This window comes from Ruditapes philippinarum, unplaced genomic scaffold, assembly GCF_026571515.1.
Source record: "Ruditapes philippinarum isolate M1 unplaced genomic scaffold, ASM2657151v2 ctg7537_1_1_1_1, whole genome shotgun sequence".
NCBI classification, from domain to species: domain Eukaryota; kingdom Metazoa; phylum Mollusca; class Bivalvia; order Venerida; family Veneridae; genus Ruditapes; species Ruditapes philippinarum.
This window is the reverse complement of record NW_026863183.1, coordinates 137,270-157,568: the sequence shown is the minus strand read 5'-3', so window position 1 is coordinate 157,568 and position 20,299 is coordinate 137,270. Positions and strand designations below refer to the sequence as shown.

Sequence of the window (20,299 nt, the reverse complement as noted above, 5' to 3'; positions counted from 1 at the left end):
TTGAAATGTTAACCCATAAATTTTGCACAATAAGTCTATGCATGCAATTTTAAATTTTATATTTCTTTTCAGTTTATAATGATCAGCATTTGTAAAAAGTCTAGTTATTCTTATCATTTGTCATGCAACACAGACATTTATGTTGCTTACGAAAATAGTTAACTATAATTTACCTTGTAAACCTTTTCATTTAAACATATCTTATTGCCAAATTAGAAACATATACATACATGTAAAGGCAGTAAAAAAACAATGGTATAACATAAAAATAGGTTGACCAAAAATTATCAACGTGTCTTCCCTTTTAGCTTAATTGGGCACAAGGTTCCTATTGTAAAACAAGTATGACCCCCTCTGTCCGGCTTCCATCTTCGTCCGTCATGATTCTTAAAAACATCTTCCCTATAACCTATCACTGCATGTTTTTACCAAACTACACGGAAATGAACATTTTGGGGTACCCTATCAAAACTGTTCAAATGGTTCAGGTCAGTTGGTCTAAATTGGACACAGGGCCCAAAATGATGCTTTAGAAATGTAATTTAAAAATATTCTTGTCTGAAAGTATAAGACTAAGAGCTTTGTTATGTGGTAAAGAAAAAAAAAAGGACTTTTCAGCTGGTGAATAGGATGTGATATGTACTAAAAATAATATTGACCTAGGCGACAGCATAGACACCAGCTAAAAAATATATATCTGTTGTATTTTATAATTTATAAATCGCTTTTATTTTGGAAATCAAATCTGCCATTTAATACGACTGAAATAGTCATTTTTAAGCTTGTCTGCTTTTTGTCTAAAAATTGGCCTTGTATATTAATGACCCCATTGGCACATAAATTTGAAAGATTTTAAAAATGTCAAGACGATAACTAAAAACCCCAGTCCCCAAAAGTTTATTCAGAATAATTAAAAACAAATTTGGCGTGACGTAATTTTCATAGCATCGCTATACTGTGCTTACATGGGAAACACCATTGATATGCTTGCAGTATACTTTTTAGAATACTTTTTTATTTTGAAATATTCAATAAAACATTAAAACTTACATCTTTTTTCCATTGTTATTTTAAAAGACTTTAAAATAGTTTAAATTATAAAAGCCGGAAAAGTCGCTTCAAAACGGCAGGGCTGTCATTTCAGCAGCTATTTTTTAATACACGTGCTACAATCCCGTGTACCCTTTTTTTTTTCTAAAACACTTATACCCGTTTCCACGGCCTCCTCCAACCGGGTTTATGCAAAAATAGTTTGTTGTTATTTGCGAGAAACATAGTTTTGGGTTTTCTTCCCGCCGTATAAGATCACTTTCGAAAGCGGTTAAGCAGTATGAAGCAAAAAATAAAATTTGACTAAATTTTAAGTTTAATTTTAAAATTTTAAAGTTTAGTTTTGCATTATAAACGATTTGTGGGTATTAAAAAAAAAAGATTCGTCAGATTATCGAACCAGAAAAATTACTTGCACCCAAAACGAGTATCCTACATCTGTGCCCCTAGCAAAACTTGGCAAAGCTTGAAAGGTTTTTTTCCTTCCCGGATTTGAAATCGCCCCTGTTTGTTTAAAAAACAAAATGTACCCGCAACATTAATAAAAAAAGATAGATTAAAATAAAAAAAATTTAAGTGTGGTAAAAACACGTTAATTTTAATATGATATAGACGACAGACCTAAAATGTATGCTTTTAAATTCGTCGAATATTCATAGCTTTTTTGTTGTAATGAAGGCATGCCTTTTTTTTTTAAAAACAAAGATATCCCGTTGAATCTTTGCAATAGACAACAGAAATGGTAATCAAAGTTAGTTTTATTTTACTGTACTGTATTTCAAGAAATAAACGATGAGTGATAAGGGATCTTTAAATTAAGTAAACATTTTCCTGCCAAACATAAATATGATGTTGCCTATCTCGGAGGAATTGTCAGTTTGAGTCTGAACTTGGCATTATGAAGTGATTTAAAAGATTTCTGATTAGTCCGAGTGCTATATCACAAATTAACGGTATCTAACGTTTAACTGGAATTTAACCAATCGTAAAAATTGGTCCCATTTTTATCAAATTTTAACGACTCATCAGGTCTCATCGTCTTTACATCAAATTTAAATGTTGAAATGTTGGCAGGGTCATTTCTCTATGTTGAAAATGGCCAAGAGTTAATTCTCAACGCATGCGTCATTGATCTACGGGGTCAAAATTTGATGTTACACCGGCGTTCATATTTCATACGTCTTTATTTCGTTAAAATTAAATATAGAAACGTTACTACTGTTGGAATGGATATATCATGCCATATGTTGTGCAGTATGAATACATACACTGTTTCCTCGGGGTGTGAAGATGCCAGGATTGCTTCTAATGTTTCCAAAAGGATTTAAGCCTGACTGGTCCTGAAATAAATACGGAAACATAAATACACTGTGTTCCCCTGGTGAAATAATAGTCATAATTTCCTGACAACTTTAGTACTGACGTCATACGCTTCCCGATCCATCCACTTTTGCATGTCTTGCTTATTTCTTGCAGAAGAGAACAAGCTTTTGATTGATAGAACCTTAACTAATCGAACCTTAATTTTTAAAAAAATTATGTACTAAAGTAGAAATATTTTAATTCAAGAAATAACATATGTACATACATTGCATTGTCCATAGGTTATTTGACCGGGGTTTCCATAAGTGCTTGGTCCAGCAGAGCCCTATAATATCCAAACATTACTGGTGATTACTGATTAACAGATTACGACAAATACAAACATTTAATTGGTTTAATCTAACATTTTGTTCACAGTTTTTAGCATGTCAAAAAATTTTAAATAATGTTTTCACAGAGGAATGACAGATTCATACATATCATATTACTTTCTGAAACGGCGTACATATGAATTGAAAATACATGAAATCTGTCGATACTACATGCAATACAAAACCTATACATACATAATTTCCTCTTGGTGTGGAACGGCTTCCATACGGATCCTGAAATTATCCAGTATCGCTATTTACTATTTTTGATTATTTACAGAGAAACATAGAAAAAGCTTAAATTTTTTCTAACCTAAAATTGTATTGACGGATTATAGCATCACAGACAATTTCAAAAGAGTAATTATGTACATTGTATATTTCACTTTTCATTTTTATTTACAGACAGGACTATTTTTTGAATATGTATTTTGCTACATGCACTGCAATAAATATAGACACAAACACTGTATCCTCCAGGAATGAAAGGAAGCCATAAATAAAATGCAGTTGATTGCTTACAAAACTGGAAAACAGAACAAGATTTTGGTTTGTCTAACCAGAATATCATATTTACAGATTGAGGCATAACACATAACTTCGCATAATTTCAGAATCTCTTTACTAAATCTAATGTTGAATTAATTGTAAATTACTTTTTGAATGTTCATGTATATTCGCTGAAAATTTAAAGCTACTACTTTTATCGTAAATATAATAGGCAAGATAGTTCGATATGTATACATACACTGGGTCCTCCAAGTGTTAAAGCGTCAAAATGTTGCAACGGGGTTGAGCTGTATTGATCCTGAAATATCACAGCATTGCTTTCTTTATAAACTAAGAAGAACAGAAAATGCTTCAAATTGGTCTTCCTTAGCCTATATTTAAATCTTTTGCAATAACGCTTAATGATAAATGATGCTTACGCAAAGCAATATCAAAGTACACAGCATGCATTTTGCTACATCTAATACAATTTGTGTATACAAACTTTGTTCTCCATATGTTACACGACCAGGATTTCAATACGAGTACTAGGCATCGTTTTACTGAACAGAGGTGACCAAACAAACTTTTTATTATTCTACACAGGCCTTAAATTTACATATACTTTCTTGAATTCAGTATACATATGCACATTCTCTATAAATTTAGCGATCAGTATTTTAAAAACAAAGCCTTGAAATAGCTAAAACTGTATTTAATACTTATAGCTTATGAACAAAGTACGACAAATCAAGTTCATAATAATTTTATCACTATTCCAATCATAAAAACGCAAAATCACTAATTGGATTTTAGAATATTATTGTCATGACTTCTTCCAAGGTATATATATCTTGAAACACATATTGCAATTGGTGTACTTACACAGTGTCCTATAGGTGTAACAGGTCCAGGGTTTCCAATAGTGTTGAAGTCATACCGACCCTGAAATTACACAGCTTTGAATTTACTGTAAATTACTGATAGATAAGCAAATATGAAAACCTTTTTAGGTTTGGTAACCAACATTATAATTTCAGAGATATGCATGACACGTACTTTGACATTATGTATTAGCATATTGATCAAATAAATTTGCATAAATTGTTTGTTTGTTACTTTGAATGTACTTTTATATTCATTGAAAGGATATGGTTACTTTCAATTTAAGTTTATCATACCCTAGTATGTCTACATACACTGTGTCCTACAAGTTTTGAATGTTCAATAAATCATATACCGTACATTGCATTTACTTTGCAAGCTTTCAATATATCTTTCCTTTTCAAAATGTTCACACCGATGAAAAATAATTGTAAAATAAAACGGTCTGCTTAACTACTCATGTTAATCATGACACAAAATGACATCTTAAAGAGACTCATCCATAAATTTGTCTGTCAGTTTCTTATCCTATTACAATGTATTAAAATCAAAAGCAATAGTTAGAAAAAATATATTAATTTTTATAGATTTACACAGAAGAAACAGTAATAAATCAATGATACTACGAACCCTTTGGTCTGTAGGGGCTGTAAATATAATAATAATAATAATAATAATAATAATAATAATTATCATAATAATAATGATAAAAATAAAAATAATAATAATTAAATAATAATAATGATTATAGTAATAATAATACTAACAATAATAATAATAATAATAATAACATATTGTCTATTTCAATAAAATTCATAAATGCAAAAACCAACATGTTCTACCAACATGTTCTTTATACCAATGGATAATATATTATATAGATGGGTAATTGGCTTTTGCTACAAATTTAATATAGTACTAAAACCTATTTCAAAATTATTTATATTTTTTGTAAAGAATTGATTTAAGATCTACATGGTTATAATATTAGAAGATCTGTTGCAAAAAATAATTGGCTTAGATTAGATTCTCATTCAAGGTCTTGAACAAATTTATAAAGCTAAAAAGCAAACGTTGAATAGTCATACCTGGACCGAATTGTTGAAAATTTGATCCTTGCATAGGTGGTCCTATACTTAAAGCTTGAGAATGCGAGCTGAAAAATGTGCAAAAAAGCTAATTAATGGTTACTGAGATTCTGACAGGTGCCCGAACAAATTCACTTAGAATCGCCCACTGTTTTCTCGTTTAGTGCAGACACTGTAAGTCGTTATTATATACAGACGATTGTTTCAACATTTCACAAATAAAACTGTTTTGCAAAAGTACTTATATTGGAAACTAAACTCTATTTTTGTTTGGAGACCAGTTATGTTTTAAACAATCGTTTAAGAAGACCATTCGCTGGTTATTTATGCGTACTGTCATGGGAATATACCGATTGGTAATAGGGAGATGTTATTTTTCAGCTTATTTTCTTGTCCCGCTTAGACTGCGATCATGTACATCATGTGGATTACCTCAGCCGTTTTTGTAAAGGACAATCTAACACGCATTTATTGTGAAATTTAAAATTTATTTTCAATAAAATGTTTAAGATATCAGAAAATATTCAATCTTGTTTTTTATCAACTTGCGGGATCCAATGTCAAACATATTTGCAGAGGATCATCACTGAAAACTTCCATGTAGCCTTACGATAATTGGTAACGGGTAAACCGTTAACAGACGTCGAACAACGGAGAAAAGCCGATCACAATACCATGCTCGGATGAAATTAAAAACTAAAGCAAATCATGATCTCAGTCAATATTTTATCATTTGGTACAGTTTTATTTAAATGTATATCATTTTCTTTGTTAGTTTCCTTCATGCTTTACCCTTTTAAGATGTTGTCCAATTAGTGATGCGTTCTCAGGATTCAAAATAACAAATTAAAAATGAAATCTGGAAAAGGGGAGAGAGCCTCGGTAGCGATAAAAACAACAATACTGACTGAAAATTCCAGACTAAGATTGATTCAGTCTGTACATGAAAGATAATGTCATAGTGCAACATCTCTCACGCCCCTAGCTAGCCCCAGCTAAGGCGGAATTGAATATTTAATAGTAACATACCCGGAGAAATTAAACAATTTTTACAGCTGCCATTCGACAATTTACACCTGCTGTTAAGCATAAAAATGTGAAATTTGGGTTATCACGTGGAAGCAATAAAATTAACAATTATTTCTTTATTTGAAAAATACAGACCGTTTGATGAGAGATTAACTTTTTTACTATTGAATTTAGTATCTATAGGCAAACATAAGATATTTATAGCTTACCCATAGACTGGTCTCTGCTCGCGGTGAAAACTATAAACAAAGACATCATGAACTTAAACAAGCAATAAACTCATAACATGTTTTCTTTTTTCTTTTTTTAATTCTAAAATATGATCAAAATTTTAATACCACCAAACCAAAATTGTGGATATTGGGACGTTATTGTTAAGATTGAAAAGTTTATTTTATTTATGATCAGTTTAAATATTTTATAATGACAAATATAACATTTTTTATGAATCTGAAACAACACTATTTCATTCATTTGCTGTTTATCAGTGACAGCTACAAAAATAAATCAACTATTAGAATAGTTACCTTACATATCAAAAATAAGATATTTATAACCTACCTTTCAACTGTTCTCTGTTCGCTGAAATAACCATTGCCGGAACTATAAAAATACAAGGGAAATTAAACTTACCTAACAAATAATAAATCCACTTGTATACGCTAGTTTTTTACATCACTTTAAATTGATGAAATATTTAAAGCCCGTTTTTGTTTATTCTATTTCGTATCTGTATATATTATAAAAATATATAACAATAAAGACGCGTCTTAATGCTTCCGAGGGATGACTTTGTTTCCAGATTTTTATACTTATATACATTTGCACCAACACTATTTAAATCATTCGTTGCTACCAAAGATAAAACAAACTTTCCAAATTTCGGGCAAAATATCGAAGGATGGATTGAACAGTTCCCATGTGTTGAAATTGAAAAATAAAAAACAGGCAGTAAGTAAAAATAAATGTGAGATAACTCTGAGATGTTTTTAAAGAGTAATCTTATCATTTGAAAGTGTAATATCATATATTTATTATGTTATCTGTGAAATTATCAAATATAATTTCTATTCATCAATGAGAGATCCACCCGAAACAATTACATAAAAGAAATACCTAACATGTCAGAAACTGAACTATTTATCGCTTACCTCTGGACAACTCGTTGTTCTCTGATATATCTCTCAACATTTCCCGAACTATCAAAATGCATAATATATTTTAGTTTATACCTGACTATTCCATTTATTAAGTGTATAATGATGTTCAATCTATATTTGCAGTATTTGGATTGTTAACTTATACTAGTATACATCATATGATAAAAAGACTTACATAAACTTATATACAACTAAAACCAAACTGTTCTATTTATAATTTTTTATTTACGACAGCCACTTTTATTTTCTAGTGTTTTATTTATTGTGCCTTTATGTATAATTCATTCTGCTTTATATAGTTTTCATTTTCTGGTATGCTACAACAAGTATAGTATAATCAATTTATGAATCAAAACATCGGGAACAAAAATATATAATTAATTAATCAAAAAATATAAAAAATAAACAATTTAAATTCAGAAATTTAAAGTGATTTGCAGAGTATATATAATCAGAATGACATCTCAACGATTTACTGTGTAATCCAACTAAGACACAATCACTGCGGATGATCACGTGACCAAAATCGTACAATGGGCTCATAAAACGGCGGCTTAAACGCTCGTTAAAAGCAGTGAAATTGAGGTAAGCATACAGTTAACGTTAAATTTATATGTACAACTAGGCCGCACGGATCCTCTGTATAAAAACACGTACTGTTCTGTTATTGGTTACTTTGCAGCTCTCTTTGTTTAGGCCTGAAAGTCGAAAAAGTTGTTCTTGACAGGCAAACTTGGAATTGTGCACAAGATTTCATTGCTAATAATGCTCAAAATGCATTTCTTTTACTGAAAACAACGGATTTTAGTACCTGTTCGGCCATTGTACTCATCACCCAAAACAACCTTTTCGAATTTCAGGCCTATACAGAGAGAGCTACAAAGTAACCAATAACAGAACAGTACGTGGTTTTTATACAGGGGTTCCGTGCGGCCTAGTTTAACATATAAATTTAACGTTAACTGTATGCTTACCTAAATTTCACTGCTTTTACCGATCGTTTAAGTCGCCATTTTATGAGACCATTGTACGATTTTGGTCATAGGATTATCCGCAGTAACAATGTTATGAATAACTTGCTATATAAATGATTAATGCTTTAGTCCAAACTTGCTTTTTTTAATGTGGCCTGCAATGATTTGCAAAATATATAGTAACGCTACTAATATATCGAATCAACTATCAAAATAGTTATAATGGAATATGTCAGAAAATAGAGGAAGTATTTGTATTTCAAGGGTTCTATATATGTTGCCATTTATAAATCGATTTTAATAACTGTTGCTGCGTTTTATGTTAGACACTTACAGCCAGTTTAGTATATAACAAATTGATGAAACATAAGAAACTAGAAACTCATGATTTGACTCAAATATGAAAATTACACCATTTAACAGAACATGTTTTTAAATAATATTATTCGGTTTTAGTTTTAAGTCACGCCGACATTGTAAAGTTCATATGATAACTGTCTAGCTTTTTAGGTTGAGAAAGACGGCAGATGCCTCACAATGCATTAATTCAGCCTCGAGCAGGCACATAAGTTGAGCCACTGATTTTTCATAACCTATCGTTCACAGCGGTTAGATTGTGTTTAAATTATAATTTTGACACGATGTGGTATAATATATACATTAATCTTAATACATTTTTCTTTTAAATTTTGGTTTTCTGACTGTAAGAAAGGTAATGAAAGAGGTCTGTTGAAGTTGTACCTTACCTATTTCCCGGGGCGGGCCACCTAAGAAACAAAAACAAAATTCCAATATCATATAATTTTCTATGAATCATTCAAACTAAAGTATGCTGTACATATTTTATTTTCAACTTTCAAAAGCATTATTATTTGATAACAATTAATATTGTCATAATTTATGTACAGTACAGTGAAATACAAACACGACTACGTTTATGCACACAAATTAGGGTGAATACATAGGATATTAAACAGTTCTTCGCTGATTTTAAAATTGTACCAACAACAAAAATGTATCACAGTGAAATTATTTAACAGAAATTATTTTTAACATTTATATTTATCATTGTGATTACGAACAAATGATTTTATATACAAAGTTAAATTCATATCAGACATCCTCTGAATAATTTCTTAATTTGTTCTACTAAAAACGTATCCTTACATTTGTTTTCTATCTGTACGCCTTTCAATATATGTTGATAATTGCCAGATCCTGAAGGCAACGGATGTTTTCTGAAAGTTAAAAAAATTTTTTTTTAATAATTTGTTAAACACAATTGTAAATAAGGTTGAAATAGTCTTGAGTTCTCTTTTTTTAATAAATACAGTAATTTCCCTCTCAAGGCCAGACCAAATATTTTGTGGTGTTATGTGTTCATGTTTGTCTTTTGTTCTTTGTTATGGGTGATTGAACTGGTTTTGCAAGTTAAGTGATGGATGATTGAGTTTGGTATGCAAGACATTTTTATCTGCTTTGGTTCTGGAATGTAACATTTCTTAGCAACTCAGACCACTCCTTGTTTGACTCTCAAAGTAAAAACACCTATAATATTAGTTTCCTTTCAGTTATTTCTCCATAGAAATACTTGATAAATTATATCTTAGATTCAAATATTGATTTAAATTAGATTTCTTCTATTAAGAAGCCTGGTGTGTATATATTTATCTATTTGTGAAATTGTTTAAGATGAAAATTTGAATGTTGTGTAATACTTTGTATTATAACATGAAATCGGCCTTTTTTCCTCTTTTGTCCATGTTATAACGGGACCTAAACCATGTGTTAACATAGTCACGCGATCTTGTTATAGCGCAATATACTCGTATACAGGGCCAGTAAACAAACAAAGAATTGACCATTTGGCCTGTTTGAAAAAGAGTCATGCGCTCTTTTTATATTGAAATTATTGATTTGAGGGCCTCACTCACATAACGAGTAACTATGCCGGAAAAACGTGGTATAAACCTAGACATCGCCGCTAATTTTGATTGTCACCCTTTCTAAGAAAAGGACAGCTGCCAATAGAAACAAATATCTGTCATCCAATTTAACCCTCCGATTATTGTCAAACAACATTGGCCTCTTTCTTTATTAATCCTTTTTAAAATCAAGATTTATGAACATATTTGTGGATGTTTCTAAATTAAATAGTTCATAAATACCACGTTTAAATGTTGAATTCTGCTTAAAAGCCGGTGCTAGGAAGCGTGGACAGTAGCTTGCATTTACTACTACCGTGCATGAGCAGACTTAATCAAACCAAGCCTGTAACATTTTCCATTTTGCTATTATTGAATTTCTTAAGGGATTCTATTTCTCTCTTTTTTGTCAGTATTTGATTTTTGTAATTACATTTTAACTTCTCTTTTTCAAATGATATTATAGTGATTGCTATTATGTACCATTTGTTGTAATTTAAACACAACAGAATTTATGCACATCTTTTTTTATTAGTATTGCACGGAGTCGGACATATAAAGACTCGATACATTTTTAAGCGAGGTGAAATGGTGCGATACGAAGTAAAGGCGTATTTTAGAATGTTACCACATAAAAGAGTATTATTGTTAAAACATTTAGATTCATTTACTATCAAAAATTACAAATTTTGTGTTGATCTTGTGGGGCTCTGACCTTCACATTCAAAATCAAGATGTTTCGTTTTATTGCCAGTTACTGATTTTGTGTCGGTGAATTAGTCACAAGATCAAAATCCAATATCGTGAAAGTAAGTTGCTATTTCTACTAACAAACTTACGTACATAATCATTATTGAGTTGCATAACAAAAGATATATAAGGTCGTCTTACTGTCCAATTTTTAATGTTTACAATGGGTTTTGTTCAATATGATTAATGTACGCTACACAAGGTTCAAAAAATTTGAAGTTGTTGATATCTACTAATTTCTTTTACTGACTTTGAAAAGGGGCTAAAGTTTGTCGGTGTTTCGCTGATGGCATTAACCTTGCTTATACTTGTAAATACTCACTTGATTCTGTCACCTTCCTTAATGAATTATCTCCCCTTTGATCTCAGATGTTTGTGATAAGTTTTTTTTAAAAGAAAGTCAGATATTGTCTTTGTGAGTTTTAAGACAAACCAGGGGCGTGCTATTTAAGTCGTCAAAAGAAAGAACTTTTTGAAAATTTATTTAAAAAAGAGGGAAAAAAAAACATTTCAAATAATAGTGAACTTGAAACCGCCATATGAATACATCTGGCGATGTTTTCAAATTCAAAATTCCACCATTACCAAAATTTAATGTTGTATTCTGTTTAAGCCGGTGCTACGGGGCGTGGACGGTAACTTGCACTTTCCATTACCGTCCATGAACAGGCTCAATCAAACCGAGTCTGCAACATTTTCAATTTTGTCTTGATGAGCTTTTTTTAGGGATTCTTTATTTCTCTCTATTGAATACAAGGGAGATTGTGTACATCATTTAGATAGTTTGCAGTTCGAATGTACCATGTCGTGATGCTACAAATGCAATTTGTTTTTCGTATACATTGTAATTTGAGTTTTTATAATGTTAAATTCAGTAACAATTTACAACAATTTACAATTGTAGAATAATGAAATAAATGTAAAACCGCATGTTGGCGTTAATGTTTTATAAAATTTCTTCTTATAAAATCATAATGTATGGCTGACTAGTGGAATGTCCTGGTGAAACTGTCCTGTGCTGCTAAATATTATATTACGTTGTTGACATAGATACGGACTAAACATTACACTCGGGCAAGTTTTCCACAATTAGGGCACACATATACAATGTATATGTGCACCTTCATGTTTCCTTCATTAAATAGGGCATGCCACACACATTCAACAATCTTCAGTATGAAACTTTGTCTTGAATTTAGCTTTTTGTTCACACGCAACAACTATTTCACAGAAAAGAAAACATAATCATTCGAAAGAGGTAATTATGCCTCCGCCATATAATGGCTGGGGCATATAGTGTTACCCTGCTCCGTCGTTCTGTCATTCCGTCATCATTAGTTTCCTCTCATTATCTAAGTAACGGTTGCACACATTCACCTCAAATCTGACATATGGATATGTCATATCAATAAGAAAAATAAGGTTTCGAATTTGGTCATGGTTTAATGATTTTTGGTAGAGTTATGCCCCTTTTACTTTGAAAATAATATGAAATTTTCAGTTTGCGTTCATTATCTCCCCAACGGTATTACACATTCAACTCAAACTTGACATATGGATATGTCAGGAGGAAATACAGGACAAGCTCGAATTTGGTCATGGTTTGATGATTTTTGGCAGAGTAATTCCCCTTTTACTTTGAAAATAATATAAAAATTTCAATTTCCGTTAATTATCTCCCCAACGGTATTACACATACAACTCAAACTCGACATATGGATATGTTATGAGAAAATATAGGTCAAATTTGAATTTGGTCATGGTTCAATGACTTTTGGCAGAGTTATGCCCCTTTTACTTTGAAAAAAAAATATGAAAGTTTCAGTTTCCATTCATTGTCTCACCTACGGTATTACACATTCAACTCAAACTTGACATATGGATATGTCAAAGGAATGCGCAGGTCAAGTTGGAATTTGGTCATGATACAATGATTTTTGGCAGAGTTTTGCCCTTTCACTTTGAAAATAATATAAAGTTTTCTGTTTACGTTCGTTACCTCCCCAACAGTATTACACATTCAACTCAAATTTGACATATGGATACGTTAAAGAAATGCGCAGGTCAAGTTTTAATTTGGTCATGCTTTGATGATTTTTGGCAGAAATATGTCCTTTTCACTTTGAAAATAATATGAAATTTTCAGTTTCCGTTTAAGCGTGACGACACATTTCTAGTTGCATATATCATTTAGCAGAACAGGGAATATGATATATGATAAACAAGATCAACAAGGAAAGGCGGCGTTCAATAAACGCAACCCCAATACGAACCAGCAACAAGAACCTGTGGCAAGGAGCCCAGCCGGACCCAACAAAAAAAGACTTCTTCCCTAGTCAGAACTGTCCATCCTTGTATCCATTTTCGAATGCTTTAGCCATAAGCATGTAACTATACTATAATTAATTGTTCATTAAATGAAACTGCTTTTCAGAATACTAGCAACTTATATCAAATACACAGAGAACGTAAGTCAAAACAAAATGGACAAATCAACCAGAGGTTAGAAATATTCGAGTTTTTAGCTCATATGACACTAGTTTGATCTGGGTTTGGATTTTGTATGTCCTTAAATACATATGAAATACGTACCATTATCAACAAAAATCAAGATTTAATATAACTAATCTAGTTTCTTCATTTATATCAAAATTAGAAATTCTGAATCGGCAGTTTTCTAATCCTCTCAACATGTACTCACATACAATTTTTATAGGACAAACACAGTAGAATTCTTGGGTATAGCGAATAATGTGAATATATTGTTCTGGATATAATAATAATAATAATAATAATAATAATAATAATAATAATAATAATAATAATAACCCAGAACATAAATTAACATTTGATACTTTTAAAGAAAACATTGTTATTGTAATGCCGAAGTCGGCAGGCGGGCGGGCGTAACTTTGGTTTCCGCTCAATAACTTGAGTTTGCTGTGGCCTTTTGGTGTATAAGTAGCTTATATCAAGATGCAGCTTGGGATTGCTACCCAAGTGTCTGTGATCAAGGTCAAGGTCACTGTAAAAAAAAAATAGAAATTCAGTTTCCGCTCAATAAATTTAGTTTGCTTAGGCCTATTGACACCAAACTTGGTGTATAGGTAGCTTATATCAAGACGCAGCTTTGAATCGCTACACAGGTGTCTGTGATCAAGGTCAAGGTCACTGTTAAAAAAAAATAGAAATTCAGTTTCCGCTCAATAACTTTAGTTTGCCTAGGCCTATTGACACAAAATTTGATGTATGTGTAGCTTATTATATCAAGACACAGCTTGGGATTGCTACCCAGGTGTCTGTGATCAATGTCAAAGTTAATTTTGCTAAAAAATTGAAATTCAGTTTTCGCTCAACTTTAGTTTGCTTAGGCCTTTTAACACCAAACTTGGTGTATGGGTTGCTTATATCAACAGGGAGCTTGGGATTGCTTCCCAGATCTGTTTGATTAAGGGCAAAGTCACTTTTGCTTAAATTATAAATTAAGTTTACGGTCAATAACTTCAGTTTGCTTTGACCTTTTGACACAAAACTTAGTCTGTGAGTAGCTTATATGAAGATACCACTTGGGCGGGCGGGCGTCAACTGTTGTTAAAAATAGAAATTAGGTCTCTGCATAATAACTTGAGTTTGCTTAAACATATTAACGCCAAATTTGGTAATTGGATAGCTTATATCAAGAGGCAACTTGGGATTGCTACCCAGGTGTCTGTGAACAAGGTCAAGGTCACTGTTAAAAAAATCAGATTCCACATAATAACTAGTTTGCTGTGACCTATTGCAGCTTGGGATTGCTACTTAAATATATATGGGGCAACGTAAAGGTTCAGTAAACTTTGACCTTTGATACTTAACTTGGCATGTGTGTAGCTTGCATGAAAATACAGCCTGGCATTGACACCTAGATATCTGGTATATTTTTATTTTGAACTAGTGAAACCAATTTTCTGTGTTGGTACAAAAAACAGCATCATTATTTTCTTCACTGCCATATTTTATTATTAATTCCTGTCACATCTATACATGGTGGTTGAAAACCTGGTTTTCGTCGCATTGCCCCAGCCAGCATGACCATATCGGGCCGACATAGTATTAATGTCGGTATGTCGGCAAAATATGCCGACTATCGGCCGACGTCGGGCCGCTACAGTACCGACATATTGAGTATTATGAAAAATTCTAAATGCAATGGCATTGTTTACTTAATAATGTGAATAAATTGTCCTGTGTATGATTTCAATTACTAGAACCACACTAACCACATTTCCTGTTACATCAAAAAAGATATATCGGGCCTGCGTCGGGCCTACATGACCTATCAATGCAACTATTTTGTATATCGGATTGACGTCGGTACGATATTGCGTTTTCTGTTAAATTGATTTTCATGCAGCAAATAATTGTACAGTTTGATATTAATTTCTTAAATAATCATAGTTGAGCTTGGAAATGATATGTGGTTTGTAATTAAATTCAATATTTATATTTTGACTACATAATATCACTCTTTTGTCATATTTTAAATGAAAGGCTTACAAAAATTCACTGGAGTCCTATAGAACAGATTAAGCGCCAAAAAGAAAAGCTAACAAAGGAAGGTGATGAAAAGCATGTTTTTTTTAATGTAATGATGATTCAACAAATGTGTAAACGCTGTAAATAATTTGATTTTTACACTTAGAATTATTGGAAAAATACAATTTATCTGTTTGTCTCTTTTTTAAATGTAAAATTATGTTTGAAAATATTTGACACATGATTTCGCGACATGAATTATCAGTGTAGTGATTAAAATTAAATATTCGCTTTTATTATCTTATATTTTGTTAAATAATTATCTTTTATTTTGTGTGTTTGCAGGAGATGACAAATGCTTGTTGCTAGATGTATCAACATGCTAGCATAAGAATCATACCTGGTCGATATATCTACTGTTGGCTGGCATCGCACCGCTTTTGTTTTGATGTAGGCCCGATGTCGGCAAGAAATATCGGGCCTATGTCGTTAAGATATCGGCCCGATATTGTGCTGCCGATGTCGGGCCAACATCATTCCTATTTGCAGCCGAGGTTAAACCCGACATCGGGCCGTCATAGAAAAGCATGTCGGTTTGATGTCGGGCCGATATAGAATGTTGGCTGGGGCGGCGCTTCTTGTTTACATGATATCATTACAATTATCGTTATGTATCCAAATTAAAGTCACAGACATAACACTTTGTTAGTGACTTGATAAAATCTGATCAGTACATCTAAAAAATTATTAAGTAACATTGTTCATATTGGATCCAACAATTATTTAAATTAGGAAATCCGGTGGCGTACTTGCCGATATGCTAATAAGCACGGGCGTATTTAATGAAAAGAGTTTTGAGAAAGTAAAATTTAAAAAAATGACGTAAAAAATAAAGAATTTTGATGTAGATCGATCTATAGTTGCGTAGCTGCTTATTGATTACAAAGGTATGCGTACGATGTAACCTTTGTCAAATATATTGTTATTCAATCAAATATAAGTAAGGCATATACATGTACTAGAGAAAATACAATACAATCATTGGGTATATCAACCGGGAGGAATTTTAGCGAGAAATTTTCTATTGTGTTTATTCAATATAATACAAATAATCCATCTTTTAAGTAGGTAATGTTTGAATTACCATACAAATTCAATTTATTTCACCCTTTGCGGATTTTATTAAGGAGTAGCATTTTTAAAACTTAAAAAAACAAAATGTCTCTACAGAGCCCACGAAGTGACGTACAAAATGTAAAGATATGATATTTTATTTTGAAAATTCCCATTTTCTTTCAGATGAAGTGGGCCTATACTTTGAATAGTTAATGTTATAATGCTTATAAACCTCGCTGAACTTTATGTATAAATTTATGTCTTGTCTGTAAGTTTTGTCTGTAATCCGAGTCAGCCTTCTGTAGTTGTTTGTCAATGTATGAGTCTGTCACATTTATTTTATCTTACAATCAATTCAAATTGTGTAGAATAGTTTGGGTCCTACAAATCCGATCTAAGCAGCAAAAATTGCCCACAGCTATTATCACAAACAAAACAAAAAGTCAACTTTTGTTGTAAATAAACATTTTGTATCTAATTTAAGTCCCTTAAAAACGAAGACTTACAAGAATTATCAGTATAGAAAGCTATCAAACTTATTTCATTGACTATAGAAATGAATTGCATATTTCTGCAAACAATTGCATCTATTATGTTTTTATCATAGTCTTATCTATACACGCACGCACGCACGCACACGCACGCACGCACGCACACACACACACACACACACACACACGCATACATACATACATACATACATACATACATACATACATACATACATACATACATACATACATACACGCATACACACATACATACATACACATACATACATACATACATACATACATACATACATACATACATACATACATACATACATACAGACATACATACATAATAGAGATAGAATTATAATAAGAACAGTGTATAACCATATAAGAGAATCTTCTATCTTCTCTTGTTCTCATTTTGAACTTTTACAAAACTAAAATATAGTTTCACTCGTGCTTTAAATAAACCGTAAATATCCTGTTTATTTGTAAATATTTGTATACGATATAAAAACCTATGTTATCTATCTTTTTTCTAAGGTTTTGCAAAAATTCTGTCGGACTAGTAACACTTAATTTAACTGTGTAATGATATAACTAAGAAATAACGGAGTAAAGTTAAAGAAAATTGTAAAACAATTGTTCTCTACTATTGACATAATGCATTTCTAAAATATTTATTTTAGGGACCTAAATGATCGCGTATTGATAAATGTAAGGTGTGGTTATGATGCTATAGATTATGTTACACTTTCGTGTTTGTTTTATGGTCATACAGATCGTTTTAAAAGCGATATTTTCCTTGATTGTATCTCATGTTTAGGTATGTTAAAATAACAAAACAAAAAATGTTTTAAACATCGTGACTACAATCTGGCTATGTTTTGTTTTTCTAATTGTAAATACTTTTTGAAGCAATATTTCACCTCGATTATATCTCATGTTCAGGTATATTGATAAAGAAAAAAACTTAACCATCTTGTATCTGGCTTTATTTTGTTTTCCTAATGGTAAATAACTTTTAAATTATTTAATAAAAGCAATCTTCTCGTCAGACTTCATGCAAATATCTGTCATTTCAATACTTGATATTATTTTCATAACTTTTGATAGAGATAAGATTAAAATGGCATTTCATCGCTTAGATTTCACCTGGTAGTAACGACACTTTGGCCCAATGGACTATACTAAAAATAAGCTAAGGTACGCCCTGAAATCACATGGTACAAACGATTGAAGTTCGTTGGTTCAATCTCATAAAGAGTGAAATATAAGTGTATATATTTTGAGTGTATATTATTCCTTATTTCCCCACTTCTCGTACAATTGTGTAAATTTTTTGCGTAGGCGGATTTCGTTCACGGAAATTCTGCTTCTTCTGATGTACTTGATAACAAAAATATACAGTCAAACTTAGTTCGCTCGAACCCGTATGGGCGTCTAAATATTCAAGATAGATAGCGTGACTTTTATCCAAAAGGTTGGGGATAAAATCACGTGTACCAAAAGAATTAAGTAGGTGAGCCCCTATCGTTTTAGTCAGTTAGACTGAGTATACATTATTTTAAAGGGGGTTAAAGAAAGAAATCAAAATTCTATTTTAGGAATATTTAAAAAGCCGCTTTAAGCCGAAAAATCTGCCTAAACCGAACATCAAATTTTGCACAAAATTGAGAGTTTTCTTTCCATTTTTAAACATTTTTCGGCGTAAAAAAATAAATTTTATATCAGCTTAAAGGAAAGAATTATTTCGGTCGAATGCTTTAGAATTTAAAATATTTTTTCCGCCTATGGCGTTGTGATAACCGTAACAGTTGCCAAGGATACGCAACGACGTCATGTTCAAAAACGGTCTTTGATAGTCAACTTTGACGTCTTGTGTACAAAAACTGGCTGAAACTATCGGAATAACATCAACGCAATGTAATCAATAATCTGGTCTGCATGCCGATTTTAAAGACGCTACTCGAAAGTTTGCAAAGTGTCGCGTTCTACCTTAAAGTTTAATTTAGCATCTAAACCTCACTTTTCAAAGATGAAAATTATCATTTTTGTAGTATATACAAAAGTTTTCCATCGAACTTCGTGACAGTTATCACAATAACTCCTGACAAGTTATCATAAGAAATCCATCCCTCATCCAACAGTCCCTCCCCCTTGACTAGACTTAAGAATTATTTGGCGATGTAAGTCTGTCTCACTAAAAATTTAAATGTGAGTACATAAGGAGAGTTTTGAAGAAAACTGTCGTTTTTGGACAAAACTAAAAAAAGCTAGATTGGTTGGGCCCTCGAAATAATTTCTCCCATGAACAAAAAGAGGTCTTTACAAAACATGTATCAACTCCTTTATTTCTGATAATGTTACGTTTTTCATTTCTGACATGTGTTTAGGGAAATATAAAATCAAACCAGGTTCGAATTAGTGTAATATGAGCTGAAAATCCGAATTTTCTTACCTCTGGTAATTTTCTCCGAATTCATTTTTTCTCCCAAAAACACGATTATATCCGGTGTACGGTCCCATATCGTGTTAACTAGCACTAATTATGTTAACTGTTTAACCCCTTGAATTTTAAACTTCAAAAATGAAATGAACTAAATGTTTACATACCAGGCGCAGTTTATAGTCACAATATCAGCATTACCATGAAATTGTTACAATTTCAATTGGCGAATATGACTTCAAATATCGTTTTCACAGTCTTATATGAAACGTCGTTGTGCTGTTAGCCAATAAAACTTAGACACCTCGGAACCAATAAAAGTACACATACCATTTTCAGTCTCACATTTCATTTATTTTAAATGGAAGGGAATGATGGCTTTTCAAGGAAGCATAAAAACAAGCGATATATGAAGCTAGACTTTACTTTTATTGGCTTATGTTTCACAATGATGGTTTTACCTACTTAAGTTTTTTTTTATTATAAACAGTTTGTTACGCCCCCGTTTATATTGGTCTTGTGTCCTCTCCCATTCTTGTTTGGTAAAATATTGTGATGTGAACAAGGAAAGTAATTCAAACTATTTAAATTACCAAAGAAAAGTGGTCAAAATATGCAAAATTCGCCCTTAGTCACGGTAGTCACGCAGTAGAAACATATGGTGCTAAATAATGAAAA

At 31.7% G+C, this 20,299-nt stretch overlaps 1 protein-coding gene across 1 annotated transcript; it reads right to left on the bottom strand.

The window, feature by feature from the left end:
- Positions 1-2,318: 2,318 nt before the first annotated feature.
- On the bottom strand, positions 2,319-19,961 carry LOC132721407 (serine-aspartate repeat-containing protein C-like; the record flags this gene model as incomplete). The annotated part of the gene is given in 13 exon segments (XM_060705712.1): positions 2,319-2,390; positions 2,639-2,698; positions 2,940-2,978; positions 3,493-3,552; positions 4,119-4,178; positions 4,749-4,765; positions 5,207-5,274; positions 6,445-6,474; positions 6,797-6,838; positions 7,387-7,434; positions 9,116-9,136; positions 9,537-9,607; positions 19,789-19,961. Coding segments are annotated over 12 exon segments (519 nt in total), but the record flags the coding sequence as incomplete, so codon positions are not given.
- Positions 19,962-20,299: the final 338 nt, after the last annotated feature.